The sequence below is a fragment of the Lissotriton vulgaris genome, chromosome 12 (genome assembly GCF_964263255.1).
Source record: "Lissotriton vulgaris chromosome 12, aLisVul1.2, whole genome shotgun sequence".
NCBI classification, from domain to species: domain Eukaryota; kingdom Metazoa; phylum Chordata; class Amphibia; order Caudata; family Salamandridae; genus Lissotriton; species Lissotriton vulgaris.
The window spans coordinates 663616447-663639688 of NC_141700.1; the positions used below are offsets into that span (position 1 = coordinate 663616447).

At 45.6% G+C, this 23242-nt stretch overlaps 1 protein-coding gene across 2 annotated transcripts in view; it reads left to right on the forward strand.

Annotated features, from left to right (window-relative positions):
- Window positions 1–20453, forward strand: part of USP10 (ubiquitin specific peptidase 10) — a 319435-nt gene extending 298982 nt beyond the window's left edge. For both annotated transcript variants that reach the window (XM_086945847.1, XM_086945848.1), the window contains one exon: window positions 19306–20453. In XM_086945847.1, coding sequence (XP_086801973.1) covers window positions 19306–19493 — 188 coding nt within the window. In that variant the 3' untranslated portion in view covers window positions 19494–20453. The remainder of the gene's footprint in view (window positions 1–19305) is intronic.
- Window positions 20454–23242: the final 2789 nt, after the last annotated feature.

The window sequence follows — 23242 nt, forward strand, 5'->3', positions numbered from 1 at the left end:
GACTCATGTCTGAGTATACCCTGCCACACCTATAGTGGCCAAAATCGATTTACAAAAGGGGGTGGTGATGAACAGAGTGTCTGAATTGAGCAGACCACTCTTACCCAGTCCAAAGATCAGGGCTGATCCATCACCGTTATTTATCTCACTGCCCCATCCCAGCTCAGAACCTGGCTATATGCAAATCAGTCTGTCCCTGGCCCAGTGCATCATGGGAACAGGGCAGACTGAACTACCAAGCCAATTCTTTACCAGAAAGGAGACAAGCTACCGGGGACCGGTTTCTGGCATTTCAGCCTCTTCGGCCCGGCTTGCTTGAATCCTGATGGAGCAGTGAGAAAGGGACTCATGTCTGAGTATACCCTGCCACACCTATAGTGGCCAAAATCGATTTACAAAAGGGGGTGGTGATGAACAGAGTGTCTGAATTGAGCAGACCACTCTTACCCAGTCCAAAGATCAGGGCTGATCCATCACCGTTATTTATCTCACTGCCCCATCCCAGCTCAGAACCTGGCTATATGCAAATCAGTCTGTCCCTGGCCCAGTGCATCATGGGAACAGGGCAGACTGAACTACCAAGCCAATTCTTTACCAGAAAGGAGACAAGCTACCGGGGACCGGTTTCTGGCATTTCAGCCTCTTCGGCCCGGCTTGCTTGAATCCTGATGGAGCAGTGAGAAAGGGACTCATGTCTGAGTATACCCTGCCACACCTATAGTGGCCAAAATCGATTTACAAAAGGGGGTGGTGATGAACAGGCAAGTTTTACATTCACAGTATGCAATCTGCAAGGCAATGCCTTATTGTCTTTCAGGAGTGATTGGTGCTTTATTGTAAAAGCCAGGCACACCGCCCAGTGACTGCTTGCTGAACTGCCTTCTGTTGAGTTCAGACAGAAACCACCATTCCCAGTTATAAAACACGGTGCCCAGAGCAGGTGCCGGTGGCCCGCATCCATTACCGTGAGACGACGCTATGCCGGCACCCGGTGGAGCCGCATTCCAGAGGAACCAAACCCAGACGGGCCGGTCTCCGAGCTCGGATTCCTTCAGAAGCCAACTTCCGGTTGGGCGAAGTTTGTTGTGATGGAGCGGAGCAGCCAGGTGTTGTAGTTACACAGTGTTTGTCTGTTGGTCTGTTGGAGGTGTCCTGAGCAAGGATATGCAGTACGAAAAGCTTGCCCCCTCGCTGCCACCCCTCCGGCTCCCGAACAAGTGGGCGCTGGCTTAATTTATAATACTCGCCGGGTGAGATGCGGAGTCCGTGCTGGGTGAGAGCGAGGTTTAGACGAACTGGTGGCTGGGATGAACCCGAATCTCTCACACCCCTGTGCCGGTCCTCAGCACCCGTCATTCACCTCTGCATTTGACATTGGCATCACCACTCATACCTGGACCGCTGCCATATCTGCCTACAACTACACCTTGGCTGGCACCAGTCCCTAAACCTGGCCCTGATCACCAGCCACTCACCCCTGGCCCTCCTCACCAGCCACTCACCCTTGGCCCTCCTCACCAGCCACTCACCCCTGGCCCTCCTCATCAGCCACTCACCCCTGGCCCTCCTCATCAGCCACTCACCCCTGGCCCTCCTCATCAGCCACTCACCCCTGGCCCTCCTCACCAGCCACTCACCCCTGGCCCTCCTCACCAGCCACTCACCCCTGGCCCTCCTCACCAGCCACTCACCCCTGGCCCTCCTCACCAGCCACTCACCCCTGGCCCTCCTCACCAGCCACTCACCCCTGGCCCTCCTCACCAGCCACTCACCCCTGGCCCTCCTCACCAGCCACTCACCCCTGGCCCTCCTCACCAGCCACTCACCCCTGGCCCTGAGCCCTAGCCACTCACCCCTGGCCCTGAGCCCTAGCCACTCACCCCTGGCCCTGAGCCCTAGCCACTCACCCCTGGACGCGAGCACCGGCCACTCACCCCTGGACGCGAGCACCGGCCACTCACCCCTGGACGCGAGCACCGGCCACTCACCCCTGGACGCGAGCACCGGCCACTCACCCCTGGACGCGAGCACCGGCCACTCACCCCTGGACGCGAGCACCGGCCACTCACCCCTGGACGCGAGCACCGGCCACTCACCCCTGGACGCGAGCACCCGCCACTCACCCCTGGACGCGAGCACCCGCCACTCACCCCTGGCACTCAGCACCCGCCACTCACCCCTTGCCCTGAGCACCCGCCACTCACCACTGGTCCTCAGTGCCCATCACTCGCCCCTCTGCCGCTGCCTATAAATGCCTAGTCACAAGTTTCTTTTGACCCAGGTTCCGGTCGTTGAGAATGCAGAGAATTATGTGGAAGTTACTCAGATTTGAGGTATAGGAATGCTGGTAATATAAAGTGTGATATTACATACTTTAATATTTTGCTTTTTATTGAAGGACCTAGTTCAGAAAGTTCAAAACATTTATACAATTTGTTGTACCGAAAAAAATCCGTTTTTGATCATTCTTTAGGAGATGACACGTTTTGCAAGTGAATACTCATTATTCAACCTTTATTTTGTATGTGTGTTCTGTTGTAAAAGGGATTTGGCAAACCACAATGGAGCATCACAACGTTTTATAATTTAGCCGGCACTATTTGCACTCTTTCAGCATGCTGCTTGGACTTGCTGACAACTGCCCTTGGTTTAGTTGTAACTCAGCAGACCCTTCCAAAACGTTCAGCTGCCTTAAACCAGTCATACAAATTGTCCCCCGATAGCTTCACTTTATTAAAAAAAGAAGTCAGAAAGAGGCTAGCAGAAAGGACCGATGAAGTTTTAGGCCTAATGTGTAGGGTAATTTCCTTGGAATTGTGAACTCCTTTTCATCAAGGTTGCTTTTTGACATTTCCATTCAATAATTACTGCTGTATGCCGTGGGTCACTTTGGTTTTCTCTGACTAAGGTCACACGTGGACTAGCACTAGTCTGCAGGGGTTAGAACCTTGATTGCACAACAGCCATGGACTATCTAAATCGGGGGTGTCCAACCTAGATCTACGAAGTTTGGTTCCATGCAAAACAGACATCCATCCAGTGAATCATAATGAAAACGTGGCATGGATATGGCCTTCCTGAATGTACTTTGAACACCCTTGATCTAAATGATTTCCATTTACATTTTTTGTATGTAAATTTATTTTACATGGCTGTCTTGAAAATCTGGCATGACTCTGGCCTGGATCAACCTCTGACACCTGCCTAAGTCAAACGTTTGCTTTTCGGAGTCCACTGCCTTTACTTTAAAAGTACTAACCTGTTTTGGATATTATTTTATGAGACTGTAGTTTGGAAGTGTCTTGATTAGGCCTGCGTGAAATGTAAATTATGCTGACAAAATTCATGAAATTTCTCTAACTTTACCACTATGCATTGTCATGTAGTGTTTGCCTGCAGGAGACCAGTTAGGGCTGAACATTTCTCGCCAAGAGACATTTTCTACTCGAACTAGTGTCCTGTCGACTCAGAAGGTTTTTTTTCAGCTGCAAACTTGCCAGATACCAGTCATACGAAATACTTGCAAACCAAATGTTGCTCTGAAAGCATAATTTCCCACAACCCACAATTGTGAAGGACATTCCTTGATTTCGCAAACAAATATGCAATTTTGAGCATCCCAGTTCTTGTTTGCTTATGTCATAATATATGAAGAATCGTATCATTGATTATTCAGTTTAGTTTCTTATTGTACAGTGCCCAACACCTTCTCCTGGTCTGCACTGTACTAGAATATTTTAAAAAAAGACTTAAACTAAGTTTGTAACCATTGGAGAGGTCTTGTAGAGGGGCCATTGATGCAAACAGTGTTGGTGCTGATAAAGCATTGACTTTATTAGAAATCAAAATTTTAGGTCGAGCCTGGGCAACGCATGCCCTACTGCGAGGCATGCAGAAATTGGAGTATGACTTTGAAGCCACGCCTCTTTAATTGGCTTGTGTCATTGGCCTTTCTAAACGCTTACTTCTGAGTCGTTATTAGGCTTGGTACCGCCTTGTCTGCATTTGTAACCTCCCATGGCGACTGGCCCTTTTATTTCTGTTGCAACACAGTATGTAAGCACCATTTTCTTTAATGAGTTTCACCTACTGCAGACACAACACGCTTTACTTACATTCAGAGCGCCACGCACGCTTTCACTTTCAAGAAGTCCCGGACAATGGCCGGTTCTTTGAAGTGTAATAGGTCTTGCATTTACAAGAGTTTGAGCTATTGCATTTTTAATGGACAAAAGATTAAACTCCTGTAATTTTCAATAACTACTCACAAATATGCATTAAAGTGTACACAAAGAGATTGATGGAATGCTGCGGAAGGCCTTTTTCATGAAGTGATTAACTGCTCCTGGACTGGACCTTGCTGGGGGCTTCTGCTGGAGTGAGTCCTCGCTCTTAAGTGCTGCCCCAGAGGTTCTGTGGGCCTGAGAAGTGGCCCAGAGGAGCTGCTACAGAAACGCTGGACATTTGTTTGGGACCACTGGAGGCGTTAGCGGGACCTGGCAGCAAAGATGTCAGATTTTTATGAATCTTTTTCTGATACAGCTTCTCGCGTTTCCTGTTGGAGAATTTTTAGCTCCCTAAAAAATATGGAAGGTAAAATCTTTGAAGGTAAAAATACTTGATGTATCCAACCCTTGCACCATCGTGGTAGGCCTAAGATTACCCCTAGATCCTAATCTACCACTCTTAGTTTTACTTTTATTTCTTAATTTTTAATAATGTTTTACTGCAGTTTAAATACTGTAAATTCCTTTTCATCCGAGGGACCCTGTCACTTATGCACAGCTGAAGGTTATCCCAGGATTTCTAATTGTAGCCTGCTTTTGCTCCTCAGGCACCAGATTCCTTATCTTAGTTGGACTTAATCCACTGCTGTTCTCTTTTGTTATTTATCCACATAACTGAAATCTAATTATTCTGTAGTTTTGGCTTGTATTTATTCCATAGAAGAAGAGAAATATGTTCTGTCTTTGTGTATAGTTTATGTATGGTTTGTCCTAACCTCTTATGTTCCATTGTCCAGTCCAAACTGCTTGAGCCTATCGGTGATCTGGAAATACATTCAATGAGTAGTGTGTGCTTTAGCGCCAGAATTAGTTTGTCCCCACTTTTTAATGAGTTGTGTTGGATTTCTGAAGTGATTATGTGCAAAGTAGAAATGTGTTGCCGGTCAAATCTTATTTCTCTATGCTGTATTTATATTGTCAATAAGCTCCAATTAATCACACATTCTCCTTTAGTAGGACCACAAAACATGTTTTGATAGTATTGAATATGACTCTACAACTGTGCATCCCAGCCCAGAGTCTGATTACGTTTTATGGATGTGCATGGTCAATATTATGCATAGTCAATATTAGTAAGATTTGGAACTGGTTATAAGATTGGCGGAGCAGTACCAAATTGCTTACCTATTTTCTTTGTTGGTAAAGTCCTTGTGGGTACTCTGAAATGCTTAACACATGTTCCTCTAGTAAAGCATGACTGCCACTCTACCAGGACTGAGCTAAGGATTTATTAGTGTGACTCCAAGGGCCATCTTTGGGGTATTGTGATAAGATTACATGGTAAAGCTACCCAGACATGCCACATAATATTCCACTTCCCTACACTCTGTAAAGCCTTTATTAAGGCTCTCCTAGACCTTTTGGGGGCTGCATAGAAGAAACCCTTTTTCGGCCTGGCATTCCAGAGGCATATTGCCGGTTGACATAGACCCACAGCAACTATGTCTTTAATTTTGATTCCAGAGTGTATTCCCGGGGCAGTGTCAGCAGCAGCCTATCAAGTCCCTACTGACCTTATGAGCTCCCCACCATCTGAACCCCTTTGACTCATCCACCTTAAGACATCGCCTTTTGTGGGTGAAATCAGCTCCCATTTTGTCAGTCAGTGGGAGGTGATCATGATTGACTTATGTGTGTTGAGCTGATCTGCTGGGGCTATGCCCATCCCTTCCTATTCTCGCCCCTCCCCAGAAACGACCCTTTTACTTCAGAGTATGCTTGACAGCACATGCCTGAATACTGAGGCAGAACTCCTTGCCATGCTGAACAAATGGGTGATGCCTCTGGAAGAGGGGAAAAAGATCCCCACAAGGTGTCTCTGGTGTATGGGTTCAGACCACAGCTCGAAGTCATGCGGGGAGTGTGCCCTTATTTATCCATATGCGATCTGGGATCGCAAATCCAAGGTGTACATCACAGACCACTGCAGGAATTCGCAAAAGCCCTACTCCTGCTGGAAATAGAGTGCAGAGTAGTTTCCTCTCTCAGGGATGCTCCTGAGAAAGGTCTTCACTGCAATCTGTCTTTGGATAAGTAAAAGTCTAAGAAGAAGAATAAGAAAGCCAAGTGGCCCTGGTCCCATCTTACCGCTCCTCCTCTGAGAAGTCAGAGTCTGCAGGGTGCCCCTCAGATCCACTCCTGGTCATTTGCCGAGAACCAGTTCTGCAGCGGATCCTGATGCAGCATTAATTTCCAGGGCCAACACCAAAGTTGCAACTAATTGAGGTTTTCAAGGAAACCATGTTGCAAATCCACGTATCGTCAGAAGCCTCCAGTCGGGTTACTGTGGGAGAATCTGTCCTTTTTGCTCTTTTGTTGTGCCTCTTGAAACTGTTTCTGGTTAATCTCAGGCTCCGTGTCCTGCAACACAAACCATGCTGGTTCCTGCCACATTGATGCTGGAGGAGAAAGCTGATCCTATTGTCTTGACATAGATTTCATCCTGCAATAGTTCTGACATGCCCAACTGCAGTTCGTTTTCACAAAACAGCACCTTTATTTGGTAGCCCAACTCCAGCAACTTTTTTGGATCAGATTCTGACCAAAGGCAACCAGCTTTTGGTGATGTAGATAGGTTTTAATTTTTCCCACACTGACTAATACATTTATTTGAACCTACAGGAGGGCAATGGATTGGACACTTCCCCTTACCCGGAGCTGGGTTCCATCCCTGTCCCTTCAGTGTAAGAGGCAGCCTCATTTGCTGTGGTCATTAGGTGAGCAGCTGAATTCCTGAAGTTACAGTTGCTGTCAGGTAGAAGAGAAAACCAAGGTCCTGACAGGTTTTTGCAGTTGAGGCAGATCTCGTCCGATCCTTTCTGCCATTCAGCAAGCCGTAGCTAACACTCTCACGGGTAGCTGGTCTAAACTTTATTCCTGCCCAACTGCAAATAGGGAGGTAGCACAAAGTCCTAGATCTGCCCTGGAGGAATTTCGTGCCAACCTGTTTTGAACTATTTAAGATGACCAGGACCTGGCCAAATACTTCATAAGAATACAATGTTATCCCGGGCACTCAAGTTACATGAATGTTCTTAAAGTTTTTAAGGTTTGTAGAGTGGCACTCTGGTCGACGCACGTAGTCAAAGCGTGCCTTTCGAAATATATTGCAATGTTGAGCTTAGAAACACTATCCTCCAGGCTGAGCGCTCAGCCTGGAGGATAGTGTTTCTAACCTCAACATTGCAATACAAACACTTCATAAGGTCATGACTGGACACTATTGATTGCTTAAGAACCACCAACTGGACTTGCACAGTGCACTGGCACCATGCATAGAGGAGATCCATCGGTTTCTTAGGTGACTTTCAGGCATCACTCATGAATATGCCTCTTGATTGGTCTCACCTTTTTAACGCGAAGGCAGAGACTGCATTAAAGTTCTTCTGAGAGAGCCACAGTGCCATACCTCTCTCTCTCCATGCATGTAAGGCAGTGGCCCCAACAGTTTCACCTCTTTGGAGCCATCAGGGATTTTTCCAAGGCGCACATCCCTAGCAAAAGGCACCTCAGTCCTGTCTGGGGATCCAGCAGAGAAAGCCCAGGCCTCAAGAACAGTGAACCGTAATCTCCCGTTCCTCCTTCTGCAACATTCAAGCCACTTTAATTTGACCTTAGCTTACACACGACCACCCTTGTGGAGGCAGAATGGGTCATTTTCTCCAGGGGTGACAGGCTATAACACCCAAGAGGTGGGTCCTGCAAATAGTTTCCTTTCTGACCTGCCCCATTTCTCATCTACATGAAACCTACTTTTGGAGGATCACTTGTCCATTTTGCTTAAGAAGGCTCAGGCTCTTTTGCCGATTTGAGCCATAGAGAGAGTTTCAGCCTCTGAAATCGGGACGGATACTATTTCCTAATGCTGAACAAGAATGTGCGCCTTTGTCACATTTTAGATCTGATCTCTCAGTTCCTTCCTGTGAAAGAAGACATTAAAGATGCTCATGCTGACCTTGATATCTCTGCCCTGGATCTAGGAGACTGGATGGTATTGTTGGACAGTCAGGGCAGCTATTTCCATGTTCCCATCCTGCAGACCCAACATGTGCTACTTGTGGATTAAGGTAGGACAGGTGCATTTCTGTTTGTCTTGTTCTCCTTCTGCCTCATTAGTGACACTCAGGTGTTGACAAAGGTGATGGCAGTTGTTGCCACACATATTTGGTGGTCAGGTATATCAGTCTTACACTACCTCAATGGATGTTGAAGTGGAGCTCGCTTCATTCAGTCAGGGTGCACTTCAAGATGATGGCAAACTTCCTTATATCAGATGGATTCACTTTCAACGTGCTGAAGTCACAACTGTCTCCTTTACAGAGGGCCCCTGCCATCAGGGACACCCAGCTTATGAAGCATTATTGAGCCTTCCCTCCGGATCTGCGAGTCCAAGACATTTGGGCTAAAATCCAGATGTTTCCGCCTTCATCCTGGATCTCATTGAGGGAAAATTAGGTTTCTGGCATTCTGCATCCTGTTTGTTGACCACACTGATAGCATATGCTGGCTCTGCTGTGTGATCTGAAGTCTTAGTGGATTGAGCTCCAAGGGATCTTGTAGAATTCCACCCATGGTTTTGAGGAGACTGCAAAATATCTGCAGTGGTGGCTGCTCAAGTTCAATTGGACCAGTGGCAAACCCCTCTCCCTACCACACCCAAAACTGACAGTAAAGGCTGATTCATCACTGCTGGGTTGGAAAAGGTCATCCGGGAGAAGTGGAGATCAGAGGATTCTAAGCTCCAGCGGAGACCCATCTCAACATTTAACAGTTGGAGTTGTGGATCATTTACTTTTTTTTTTTTAAATAAAGTTTTATTAGATGAGTGAAAGGGTTACACAGCTTCATGCCTACAACCGATCACATGGCCGGCAGCGCTCAATAATTATACGTGTCATCAGGATCAGAAAGAACAATCAATGCTTGGTAACAGAGCAAGCCGCCTACAACCGCTCGGGCCGGCCGCTTCTCAATGGAAACAACAGTTGACAATCACACGTGTACATGATAAAACCCAAACAAAGAAAAAAAATTGCGTTGTACACAGAAGCTTCCTGTCGAACCCAATGCTAGGAAGTTACAATCAGCTAGTGGTGATCAATACGTCTTCACACAGTGACCCCCATCAAACAATATGTTTGAGTGCTTTACTACATCGAGTCCTGTACGAGCGCTTCAGGAGGGCTCCTTTTCATTTATTCCACTTAAGGGTGTGAAACAGATCCCCTCTTCTCTCGAGAGTAATAATACTGGAGCGTTTAGAAGGAGATGACCCTTACTACAGTGCCTCCTGTACTGGCGGTTCAGGAGGGCTCGAATGTTGTAAATCAGACCCCCCTTCATTGAGAATAACTACACAGAGGTTCTGAAGGAGACTGCCCTGTGTTTCTCATTTTGACGCAAGTGATAGTGACTTTTTTGATTCATTTGTCCCTTCATCTTTGTGAAGGAAATAGGTTTGCGACCCTGTGAGCAAGTCAATTGATTTTTCCTGGTGCCTGCTAATCGAAAACCACTTGAGGTCACCTCGGAAACACGTCAAGAACCCTGCCTCCTGAGAGTTTTGATTAGCACACGCAAGCACCTGTGAGGAACCAATTACAAGGCCTATAACAACTTAGGAACAACAACTTGTCTTTCCTGTGCGATAGGAGGTTGCCCACCCACAACCGTTCTGTCCTGAAGAAGACCCTTTTTGTAAGGACCACTATTCTACGCAACATTTTGGGTCGAAACGTAGACTGTACATACTTCACCAACTCCTACCCCCAAGCTAGACCAAAGCAGCTGAAGGACAGTTAGGTGGTCTACATCACTGGATTTCTGGACTCTACATGAGCATGACACTGTGGCCCTTGGTCCAAGGCACCACATGAATATTATAGTTTGGAGTTATGATTAATACTTGTCACAAATGACTCTGACTATTCCCCTCAATCCCACTTTACCTTTGACACTTTCCTTCACTTCACCCCCCTTCCCCGTTGTGTATGTGGGCACATATACAAGAAGTTTGTTGATGAAATATAACCAATGAAAGGTAATAATGCAATTTTGAAATAAATCTTTTTGCATCGAATAAATTTGTCTGTTTTGAAACAAGTACACTAAATTGCGAATATTGGTTCTTTGTCTAGGGACCCCTTTCTCTTATACCTCATAACTACCCAGGTCCCCTGACTTTACTGGGTTTAACCCTTTCTGTGCAACAGCTCTTGTGGCCAGGCAATTAGGGGGGAATGCCCTTTGGAGGCCATCTAGGCGGCCACACAAACCACCCTGTGCCCTCGGAGCTCGTGTAAAAAAACAAAACACTGCAGCTCCAACAAGCAACTGGGGTGCCCGGCGAGTCATCTGCCGGCATCCCCGTGGGGTCCCCACCTTCACTAGCACACAGTTGAATCAGCATCTGTAACAGTGTAAATGGACCATGCCTACAGGAGTCAATGTGCAAAGCAAGTTCAACACAGATCAGAGCACCTTTCTGTTCATCTGCGCCTGCTCCCTCCATCGGCGAGTTTCCTCCATCCCCATCTCCCTCCACAGGATGAGCCGTGTGTCCAAGGTGTTTGAGAAAATCCTCCACCTGCTGCGGTTTTGTGAAAAAACGCTGTCGACCCTGGTGGGTCACTCGTAACCGCGCCAGGTACAGGAGAGCATAGTCGATCTGGGCTTTGCGCAGTTTAGCTTTGACTTCCAGGAATTTCCGCCGTTCTTCCTGAACCATGGGGGTGAAGTCGGGGAACATGGTAAAGGAGTTTCCCTCATAGGATAACGACTGCTTGCCGCAGGCTGCCCACAAAGCAACGTCTCGGTCCCTGTAGCTCAGAAGCCTGGCTATGATGGATCTCGGAGTCGCGCCAGGTTTGGGTCTAGGGCCTAGCGATCTGTGCGCTCGCTCAACGATGAACTGGGAGTAGAAGGCCTCAGAGCCCACTGCAGCCAACAGAAGCTTCTGTACATAGTCCTCCATGCAACCGGTGTTTGTGGATTCTGGAATGCCTATGATACATATGTTGTTTCTTCGACTCCTCGCTTCCAAATCCTCGTTCTTGGAAGCTCTGATGCGGAGTAGATTGTCCATCTGTGATAGTTGAGAAGTATGCCTGGCCACAACGTCGTCCCAGTCCGATATCCGCCGCTCCGCTTCCGTGATGCGCTCCTCGTGAGCATCCATTTTGCGGGCAATAGCATCCATGCGGGAGGCCAGCCTGTCGGCCTCGTCTGCTATTGTTGCAAACCCCTGGCGTAACTCCCGCAGAATGTCTTGTACCACCGGGGGCTGTACCGTCGCGGCATCCGCCGATTCAGCAGTGGCCAGGGTGGCAGGTGGATCTTGCCCCGTCGAGGCATGTCTCTTGGGAGCGTCAAAGTTAATCTTGGGCTGCCTAGCATCCATTTTGCCCATGACGGCGTGTAGGCAAGCCTGAGGATCAGTGCCTGGCAAGGGCAGGGGCAAGCACGAATTTCCGCCTCAATGGAGGGGAGCGTGGCCTAAGGGCATCAAATGACCAACGTGTATCCTAATGTCCAGGATGTGCCTCCTCACCAATACCCCTTGTTAATAGCCGATGCGTGGGCATGGGGCACACCACCGAAATCCAATACGTCCTCCGGCCTATTCAAGGCGCGCTAAAAGGTGGCAGCAGGGGCCCAGGTGCACAGCACAGTAGCCTCCCCTCAATGAGAGGCCTCCTTCATAGTAGCGTAGGCCAGAGGGTCTCAGCGTGGCAGGTAGACACCCCAGGGGCGATCAGGCGGGCAGCAGGCCCGGCCACAGACGCTTCAGGCAGCCGGTCTGGACGACGGGAGGGGGCCCACGAGATAACAGGTCAGAAGCTCCTTAATGTCCCTATATAGCAGTCCCAAATGCCAACAGCGGGGAGAGGGGGGAGGGGGGGGGGGGGGACTAGTGCCCCCGCTTCCAGCGCCCACGATGTTAAGAAGGGCCAGAGGAGTCGCGGGGGCGACGGTGGAGATTCCCCCTAGACCCCCCCCCCCCCCCCTTACCGCCGAGCTCCGTAGGTCGTTCCGCTTCCCCCGGTGGCACTCCGGGTCCGAGTGAGGTCTCCAGCGGGTGTCGCAGCAGCCGTATGTCCCGGGGCCCCAACGCGCCGCAGTAAGGATGATCAAGGCGCGGGGTCAGTCAGCGCGCGGCCTACCACCATGCGGGGTGCCGTGGTCTTGCGTAAGCTTCAGGGCCGGCAGGGCCTCAGGGCAAGCTCCACGGCCAGCTGCCGCTCCGGATTGTCGAGCCGATAGTAGGAGTCCGACAGCTCCGATCTGGCTGAAACTCACTCTATAGCTTCCCCTGGTCTCATAAGGGAATCGCCTTTGGTAGGGGCCTCGGGGGTGCCAAATTTAGGGAGATTTAGCGGATAGTTATCACCGGGCGGCGAGAGCCTCACTCAATGGCGGCTATTCACCAGTGCGCCACCTAGCGCCCCCCAGTTGTGGATCATTTACTTTGCTTTGAAAACCAGTCCTTCCATCCATCAAGGGAAGACTGGTTCAGGTCCTAACAGACCACACCCCTCCATGTGGCATTGCAAAAAACGGCAGTGTGTGGTCTTGAGCCCTGTTCTAGGAGGCTCTTCGCCTCTTGAACAAGTGACTCATTAGGGTATTTTCTTAATTATGCACTACCTGGCGGGATCTCTGAACACCAGGATTGATGAACCTAGCTGGCGGATTATGAATGGCAGTTTACATGTAGAAGTGGCACAGGGCTTCCTCCAGCAATGGGAAGCCATTCTTGATCTCTTTGCCATTGCAGAGAATGCACAATGTCAGCATTTTCAAGCGTTGAAGTTACCAAAAACTCTCTCTGAGACACGTTCCACATCGAGTGAAGGACTGGATTCCTGTAGGTCTTCCTGATGCTTTCTTTCCTGCCTCAAATAGTGAAGATTAAGAAGGACAAGGCCCAAAATACCTGGAACTTCTGGTGAAGAGCACCAGTCCTTCAAGCAGGCTGCTGCTTTGGGAGAACCTTCTGTCACATCTTTAGGGCAGGGTCTTGCACTGGGCTTGTGTAATCTAGATCTCCATGCTTTAAGAGATTGAGCGGCAGCAGTTAACTGATTTCAACCTCTCTCTGGAAGTAGTGGATGTCATCCTTGCGGCCAGGCATCCTTCAGCAAAGTCTGTTTACGTTGGGGCGAGTTTTTGGCTTGGTGTGGCATTCGTATTACTGACCCATTGAACGCCAAACTGTGGATTGTTTTGTTTGCTTTATTTTTCACCCAGGATAACTTCCATTGGGCATTGTTAAAGGTTTTTTGTGTGCCCTTTCTGCATTTTTGCATTTACTGGGCCAGCCACCTTTGTTAAAATTACCTGTGATGTGATTTCTTAAAGGCTTGATTCATGTGTTTCCTCATAACCCCTTTGTGATACCACAGTTGAATCTTAATTTGGTCCTTCCATTTATGTGCACCAATTGTGAGCTGATGCACAGCTTCCCTCTATGCCTTCTCACACTGTGGGACAGTCTTTCTCACTGTAATAAGTTCAGCTTATCACCCGAATGACCCTCAGGCTTTTTCAGGCCAGCCCCCTACCACACAACCTTTCAGAGCAAACTGGTGCTGAGGACTAGAGAGAGTGACCTTTGTACCAAAGGTTGACTCCCTTTCATGTCGAACAGTCTATCATGCGACCACTATTTTTTCCTCCACCTAACCCCTCGAGTAGGAGAGATTGTGTTGTTTTTTTATATCAATTGCACCTGTGACCATTGGGTAGATTGGGTTCTCTGGGGTGAAGAAAAAGGCAAGAGAGTGCAGCAAAGGACTTTTTCCAAGTGGATAATCCTCTGCATTAAGATCTGCCATGCACTGGCCAAGGAGCAGCTTAAAAAAGCACTGAGGGCACACGGAAGGCCTGTCTTGATATGCCAGGCCACAATGTGTGCATTAGTGCACAGGTCCGCGAAACACTACTACTTTGACCGTCCAAGTCCAATGGGAAGGGCATTTTGACCTTTTGCTTCTGCAGGACTTCTTGGTCTCAGCCGTCGCACAGACTCACCAGCCTCGACAGGTAATTGCTTCATATCTATTCCAAGGATGAAGAATCTGCAGTTAGAAGTATCTATCAGAAGAATAAGTTACTTAGCTTTGCTAACACTCTTTCTGGTGGATACTGTTAACCGCAGATTCCTCACTGCTCTTCCACCTTCCCATTCTGTAAAATGGCCTCTTTCCATTTATGATTCAGAAAAGGGGGTGGTGATGAACCGAGTGTCTGAATTAAGCAGACCACTCTTACCCAGTCCAAAGATCAGGGCTTGATCCATCACCGTTTTTCAGCTCACTGCACCATCCCAGCTCAGAACTTGGCTATATGCAAATTAGTCTGACCCTGGCCCAGTGCATCATGGGAACAGGGCAGACCAAACTACCAAGCCAATTCTTATACTGGGAAGGAAACAAGCTACCGGGGACCGGTTTCTGGCATTTCAGCCGTCTTCGGCCCGGCTTGCTTGAATCCTGATGGTGCAATGAGCTAGGGACTCACATCTGAGTATACCCTTCCACGCTTATGGTGGACAAAATGATTCAGAAAAGGGGGTGGTGATGAACAGAGTGTCTGAATTAAGCAGACCACTCTTACCCAGTCCAAAGATCAGGGCTTGATCCATCACCGTTTTTCAGCTCACTGCACCATCCCAGCTCAGAACTTGGCTATATGCAAATTAGTCTGACCCTGGCCCAGTGCATCATGGGAACAGGGCAGACCAAACTACCAAGCCAATTCTTATACTGGGAAGGAAACAAGCTACCGGGGACCGGTTTCTGGCATTTCAGCCGTCTTCGGCCCGGCTTGCTTGAATCCTGATGGTGCAATGAGCTAGGGACTCACATCTGAGTATACCCTTCCACGCTTATGGTGGACAAAATGATTCAGAAAAGGGGGTGGTGATGAACAGAGTGTCTGAATTAAGCAGACCACTCTTACCCAGTCCAAAGATCAGGGCTTGATCCATCACCGTTTTTCAGCTCACTGCACCATCCCAGCTCAGAACTTGGCTATATGCAAATTAGTCTGACCCTGGCCCAGTGCATCATGGGAACAGGGCAGACCAAACTACCAAGCCAATTTTTATACTGGGAAGGAAACAAGCTACCGGGGACCGGTTTCTGGCATTTCAGCCGTCTTCGGCCCGGCTTGCTTGAATCCTGATGGTGCAATGAGCTAGGGACTCACATCTGAGTATACCCTTCCACGCTTATGGTGGACAAAATGATTCAGAAAAGGGGGTGGTGATGAACAGAGTGTCTGAATTAAGCAGACCACTCTTACCCAGTCCAAAGATCAGGGCTTGATCCATCACCGTTTTTCAGCTCACTGCACCATCCCAGCTCAGAACTTGGCTATATGCAAATTAGTCTGACCCTGGCCCAGTGCATCATGGGAACAGGGCAGACCAAACTACCAAGCCAATTCTTATACTGGGAAGGAAACAAGCTACCGGTACCGGTTTCTGGCATTTCAGCCGTCTTCGGCCCGGCTTGGTGGAATCCTGATGGTGCAATGAGCTAGGGACTCACATCTGAGTATACCCTTCCACGCTTATGGTGGACAAAATGATTCAGAAAGGGGGGTGGTGATGAACAGAGTGTCTGAATTAAGCAGACCACTCTTACCCAGTCCAAAGATCAGGGCTTGATCCATCACCGTTTTTCAGCTCACTGCACCATCCCAGCTCAGAACTTGGCTATATGCAAATTAGTCTGACCCTGGCCCAGTGCATCATGGGAACAGGGCAGACCAAACTACCAAGCCAATTTTTATACTGGGAAGGAAACAAGCTACCGGGGACCGGTTTCTGGCATTTCAGCCGTCTTCGGCCCGGCTTGGTGGAATCCTGATGGTGTAATGAGCTAGGGACTCACATCTGAGTATACCCTTCCACGCTTATGGTGGACAAAATGATTCAGATTTCATTTAGACGCTCACAAATTAGAAATCTGCATACTGGCACAGCTAATTGGCTTCTGGGCTTCATTTCCGTGGGTGTGGACAGAGTCTAGAAAGAAACTGATGGCACCGCACTTTGGTGGCATGCGCCTGTGGACATGGGTGCAGTGACAGCCAGTCTTACCATTGGCATCCCATCTCTCAGGCTCCCTCAGTGCTAGAACAGATAACTTTGGTCATCTCTCACTGGGAGACTATTCGGTGACTAGCACAATCGTCTCCAGACTGTGATTTTCATTCTCTTTGCTATGGCCAGAAACAGGAATTGTCCTCCATTTTGTTTCATACACTTTGTCGGATGCATTCAGTTCCACCGGGTATCAGGGCCTGCTGTACACATTGCAGCCACTCCCGCTTATCTTCACATTAATGAGGAAAGTATGAGAGTATCAGGTGCAGGTGATTCTCGTCATTCCAGATTTGGCAAGGAGGATCTAGCACGCTGATATAGATACTCCGCTGCCTAATCCCCTCCAAAGGGGAGCACACTTGCTCTAGCAGCAGAATGGTCTGGTTCTGCACACCAGTCCCTACACACTGCTGCTACCAAAGTGATGATAAAGCAGATCAGACCCCGCTGTAGAGAAAAGAGGTATACATTCAAGTATGTCCTCCTTCTATTTATACACTTATCGCACAAGATTCTTGAACTCCAGTTCAGGTCAAAAAGACCGAGTAGTTGACGGATTCTACATGGTCAGATGAATCATTGCACCTCATCTTTTTACCATACCTTTTTACCATACCTTTTGCTTTAATCGTTATCTGGAGTACTCAACAAAAAAGTAATTTCCGTGAGTATACCCCTAGGTACTTTTAATCTTTTTTTACCTGAACTGGACGATTGAATTTGTCCAGAAATATGATAAATAAGAACTCCCAGGTCCACAGACCTCGGTTGATGATGAAGCATGCCACGTAACCTTGTGGGCGAAATGACCTCTTAAATATCTTTTTATGAACCTATTGAATTTCTTAGTTGTGAAAAGATAGAAGTGACCATAGAGTGATTAAGCAGTGCCTACTAGAATTTTTTGCTTACCCAATTAAGTCATAGATGCTATCTTGATGGCCAGGCAGCCTGCCACCACACATCTACGTAAGCCACTGGAACATGTTTGTGTGGTGGAATGAGTTAAAAGCCATTAATCCTTTTACATCTTACATGTTTGATGCCTTAAAGTCTGTATCGCTGCTCGCATAGCAGGGGACTGGTGGTGGCTGCAGTGAAAAACTATATAGCTGTGGTGACAGCATTCTTTACTTGATCAACCTTCCCTGTTAAAATCACCACAAATTATGTGTTTTCTGAAAGACTTGCTTTATTTGTTTTCTCACTCTCCATTTATTGTTCTTCAGCTGGATTTGGACCTTGTTTTGAATTTCTTCATTTGAGCTGTTGCACAGTTGTTTTGATCCCGTTCTAAAAACAGTTCTTTTGGTGGCGATGTACTGCTTCTTGCAAGGTCAGAGAGCTTCAGACCCTCTTAGTTCATCTGCGCTTAACAATTTCTTCCCAGACAAGTCTGTTCTTTGCACCTGTCCAACCTGCTTACCAAAAGTAGGTCATTCATTTCATATGGGCTACAGCTTTCTTTCCTCCCTCCCCATCCAACCAGGGTGAAAGAACATCTGCATAGGCTGGGTGCCAGGCATACAGTGTTGTACTGCCTCGATAGTGCCAGTACAAACCAGATTTTTGTGGGCTTCCCTGGAGCTAAGAAGAAAAGTATTCTCTGTATCAAGATCTACTATGCCCTATCAAATAAAGATCCTCGTTAGGGTATTCATTTGGATTCAACCCAGGGCCATGATTGCTTCCAAGGCTCTTCCTTTCGTAAGCTGGTTGCAGACATCTGTCAGGCAGCTTCGAGATTGTACTTCTATGCTTTTACATAGCACAGTGTCTCACCTCAGTAATGCAGAGATGAGTCCTTGGTTATCTGTCGCTAGTCATGCCCTCTTTCCCGGAAGGTACGAGGTTGGGACTTCTTCATAAGGTGTTATATATACAGGAACATGTGTCCAGCAGAAGGAAATGTTACTTGTCATATGTAATTATATTTCTAGTGGATACAAGTTCTTGCTGCAGAATATCATTGCCCCCCTCCCTTATGAGCTAGTTCTGTGAATAATATCCCATGGTATGTAAACAAGTTATGTGCCGTATTTTCCTCTGTCGTGGCTCTCTTGGTTCCTCTCTGAATGCCTTGATGGAACACAGCAAAAAGAATTGGCAAAGGTTTGATGGTTAGCACCTAAAATACTTCTGTAACATCATGTCTAGAGGCGGAATTGCAAAAGGCGCTGCATTGCACCATCTGGCATTGATGGAGAATCATAGCTTGGGTAAATAGTTTTCCAGGTCTGTCCGAAGCCTGGAGTATTCATAAAACAAGGAAGGTGCAAGAAGATTATGTAGCTGCACGAAAAAGCATTAGTGGAGGTAAGTACATTTTTCTTTTGAAGCAGAACTTTGCCACCAAGTGACTGCACTTCCACTAGTTGATAATGAGAACTTTACACATAAGCACAGAATATACTTGTAACGTATGCATTTTCTTTGAACATCTCCATTGTATTAGGCATTGGTGGGGAATAAACACTAACATCTTTGAAACTTGTTGTTTGGGATCTTAAACTTTAAAAGTGCATTCAACTGCAGACATTAATGTAAACTTCCAGTAATACTTTAAGAGACTACTTTTGTTTTAGCATCCTTTATCAATTATCTACAAAATAACTCCTGGTTCAGTCATTAAAACAATTTTTTTGTAGGGATGAACTGAGCAGTAGCATATAAGTTTTAGCATCCTATTTTTATTTCTTTAGACCCGATGGGTTTTTAGAAAATAAAGTCGTGAAAAAGCTTAATTACCATTTTTTGTTTGTGTAGATTTGATATAAACACGAAAACAGTATTAAAGCATTCCAGGTGGAAAAGGAAACAATCAAGTCTTAATTGGTAAAATTATATTTCTGTATACTTTATGCATAATATTAACAAAATGTCTCCTGCCCTGTTTCTCCGTAGTTGTCTATCACCATGGGAACAGCGCAACCGGCGGACATTACACTACAGATGTCTTCCAGATTGGTCTTAATGGCTGGTTGCGCATAGATGATCAGTCAGTCAAAGTTATAAACCAGTACCAGGTGGTAAAATCGTCTGCTGACCGAACAGCCTACCTCCTGTACTATCGCCGAGTGGACCTGCTGTGAAATATTCTTCTCTACACTGTGTGCACGCCTGATAACTGCTTCGTAGGCCGCAAGCTCTCACTATTGTTCTTTCTCTTGTCCCACCCCGCTCCCCTCCTCCTCCAACAGCTCCTTTTGAGTGCTTCTTATTTTTTTTTTTAAATGTCCTCCAAGTCAACAGATGCAATTTTGGAAATAGCCTTTAGCTTATAGTTTGTTAAAGACTATTCCTAGCCGTACCTTTTAGGTCTGAACTAACAGGGTGAGGGGAAGAGTTAAAGCTTGGTCAAAAAAAAGAAATCAAAGTAATTGAAAAAAAAAACGAAAAAAAAACCATTTTATATTTCCAGAGTTACTGCAAAGGTCTAACCTAAGATATGTGGGTATTTGAAAGAGGTTCCCATGTTCTAATTTTCTTGTAGAACAAACCCTTTACCAGCAACGCCATTTTTAGATTCCTGTGAAAAGAATAACGTTTTATCTTAAAACAAAGTTGCTTTCTTTCCCTTAAAGTGTTGGATCAATGATAACAAAATACATATATATATATATATGCACATATGTATGTTAAACTATATGTGAACAAGTGTGTCAGAAGGAAGTTATCTAACATACTTCTGGAAAAAAGAATTAAATGAGTTTACAAAGTGCAATGTGGCTAGGTTCCTACCATGAGATATAACAATTGTGTGATAGGGAAACTGCTTTAAGGACTCTGACTCATTGCCGATCAAATATTTGGAGTTGAGATGTTAGTCTATCTTTAGATGGGTGATTGTAACTTTATTCAAACTGCAATTATGCTTCTGTGTACACAAGATTTTAAACAAATAGGCATAACAATGAAGATTGATATTCCTTTTAAGTCTGCTTTGTTTAACTTTGCTGTCGGCTCCTATATTGTTGAGTTCCTACATGTACACAGTTTAGTGATATAGGGGTAAAAAGTTGTCGCCCATCAATAAAATAAGAAAAAAATCACAACACTTGTATGTTATCTTTCATGCTCCCGGCCGTCCCAGATGTGTTACAACACAATCATTGTATTGAGTGGGACACAAACTTGATCTTTTAAAGATGCATATGTGATTAGATGCTGTGCGCTGGAAGAGGGTCAGGTTTTTCATACACATCATTTAGCTTGTATTTTTGTTTTCTATTGTACATAATCCTAAAAAAAATCTCCAGTTTCTAAAATAGCCACTGTAGCAAGGATTGACATAATTTATGCTTGTCTATGAAATTGGTTAATTGTTTGTGGAGGTACAAACCAAAGCCTCTGGTATTTAAGTTTGTATTTTTGAGGGGGAAGTGACATGTTTATACTACTGAATTGGTTTTGTACTGTTTAAACCTTTGTTAATTTTTTCTGTCTTTTTATTTTAGCAAAGCCCAATAAAAATTGAACACATAATGCTATTACTTTTCAAATTGACACCATTGGATCAGAGGTGAATTGCAACTTAGTAAAACTATGATGTTGTGTTGCTCTTTCGGAAGCTACAGTATTTTTCTATGTCTCACTTAATTCAGCTTTCATTGGTTCGTACTTTCTACATATACATACTTGGAACACTTATTCACGGTTAAGGGTACCTTCGAAGATTCGACAGCATTAGAAATTGTTTTCACTATCACTGAATCTTCTAGAACAGTTTAAAAAATGGTTTAGTATTAAATTGTGTTTTGTTATTCTTCAGCAGCGGCAGATTAACCCCTTTATAAAAATTCCAAGTCCCCTTAGGGAAAATACAACAGTGTCCCACTGTGCAGATGCCTTTTAGATTTTTGTTTAGCACTATAAAACTGCTTGGAAGGATGGATGGTACCGTTGGAAGAAGAAAATGTCAATGCTGGAAAACAGGTGTTGGACCGGTCGTCCTTTGCGCTGTCTTCCCCCAAACCATTTGCCTCACTCCTCCATATTATTTTTTATCTTGTTTTTGTTGGCCTTACGGTTCTGTGCACTTTACCACTGCTAACCAGGGCTAAAGTGTGTGTGCCTACTCCTTAAAACATGGTAACATTGGCATGTCCCCATTTGGCTTATTTAATTTACTCATAAGTCCCTAGTAAAGTGGTACTACATGTACCCAGTGCCTGTAAATTAAATGCTACTAGTGAACCTGCAGCACTTATTGTGCACCCACCTAAAGACCCCTTTAAACTTGTCTCAGGCCTGCCATTGTGGCCTATGTGCAGTTTTAAACTGCCATTCGACCTGATAAAATAAACCGTTTGCCAGACCCAAACCTTCCTTCTTAATACATTTAAACAATCCCTAGACAGCCCACAGGGCAGGATACAATGTATCTAAAAGTAGGCTATGTAATTTTAAGATCCTGGTAGTGAAAAACCCGTAGAATCGTTATTCACTACTGCAAGACGTGTTTCTCCCATAGGATAACATTGGAGTTACCTTATTGCTTTTAATAAGCTGTAACTTCTGAATGGGAGCAGGTAACGTTTGTTTGCTGTCTTTGGAAGTGTAATGAAAAATCCTATTTATGGGAAAGTTGGATTCCTGGTTACAATTTTGAAAATGCCACTTTTAGAAAGTTTCATTTCTAAAAGGTAAAGGTGTCTACAAAGGATTCTTTTGACAGTTATTATTCAAAATAACTTTATCTTAGGTAAAGTGGCAACTAATGACCACTAACAAAAACTAAACAAAAGATATTTTAGGGAAGTCAATTCACAAGAAAAACGCCATAATTAGGAACAATTACTCACATGGGTGTATCAAAAAGGTAATTAATTTGATATTATACAAACAATAGAAAGGGGGTACAGAAATAACAGTAGTGAAATCAAAATCATACATTAACAGAAAATATATATATTAAACATAGAAGAACATCCTGATTCTCAATGTATAAAAAAACATTTTCATTGGTTCAAAACAATAGGTCTGACCTATGCATAAGGTCTATCCCTTGAGTTTTAATAAATGAACAATAACTAACAAGGTTTCCGTCTGTGGTGTTGGATCAGTGAGACCATCTTCAGGACAAAGGTCGATTGTCTGAAATTTCTTAACCCCTTGGTGAAATAACTGAGGAGGAGAATTAAAAATCTTAACTAGGGAAATCTTCAATTCAGAGTAAATGAATATAAATTAAATAGCTTCCCAATGCATAGACAAGGGGAACATAATTTTGATTCGGAAAAGCGCTGCAGCAGCAATGGTACCATTGTAGTGCTTAGCCTAGGCAAGTTAGTAAGCCTGAGACATTATCTTCCCCTGCTCTTGACTTCCCTAAAATATTTTCTGTTTAGTTTTTGATGGTGGTCATTAGTTGTCACTTTAACTAAGATAAAGTTATTTTGAATAATAATTGTTAAAAGAATCCCTTGTAGGCACCCGTAAACGTTTTACTTTATTACCCAAGCGCACAAGGGTTGTTTGGGTTGCCCATTACTTTGTCACTTTTAGAAAGTTGGCATTTTCCTGCCTGAGCAATTTTATGCCTGCAACCTGTCTCTGGGTCACATGACTACGTGTAGTTTACAGTTGGTCTTTGTGTATTCCTCCGAGACACCCGCACACAATAGAGTGCTTAGGTGAGACTGGATCGACCATAACTGGGTAGGATGATGGGGTGAAGATGGGCACCGCCCCACTTACACCTGAATAGGCTCTGTCCTGCCTTCACACAAAGGATTACATACCACCTGTAGTTAGTCTGGAGCCAGGGAACCTGTGCACTTCAAAGGGAAATCTCTAGAAGCTTCCCCCACTTCAAAGAAGGCTCAAGGTATAAATATTG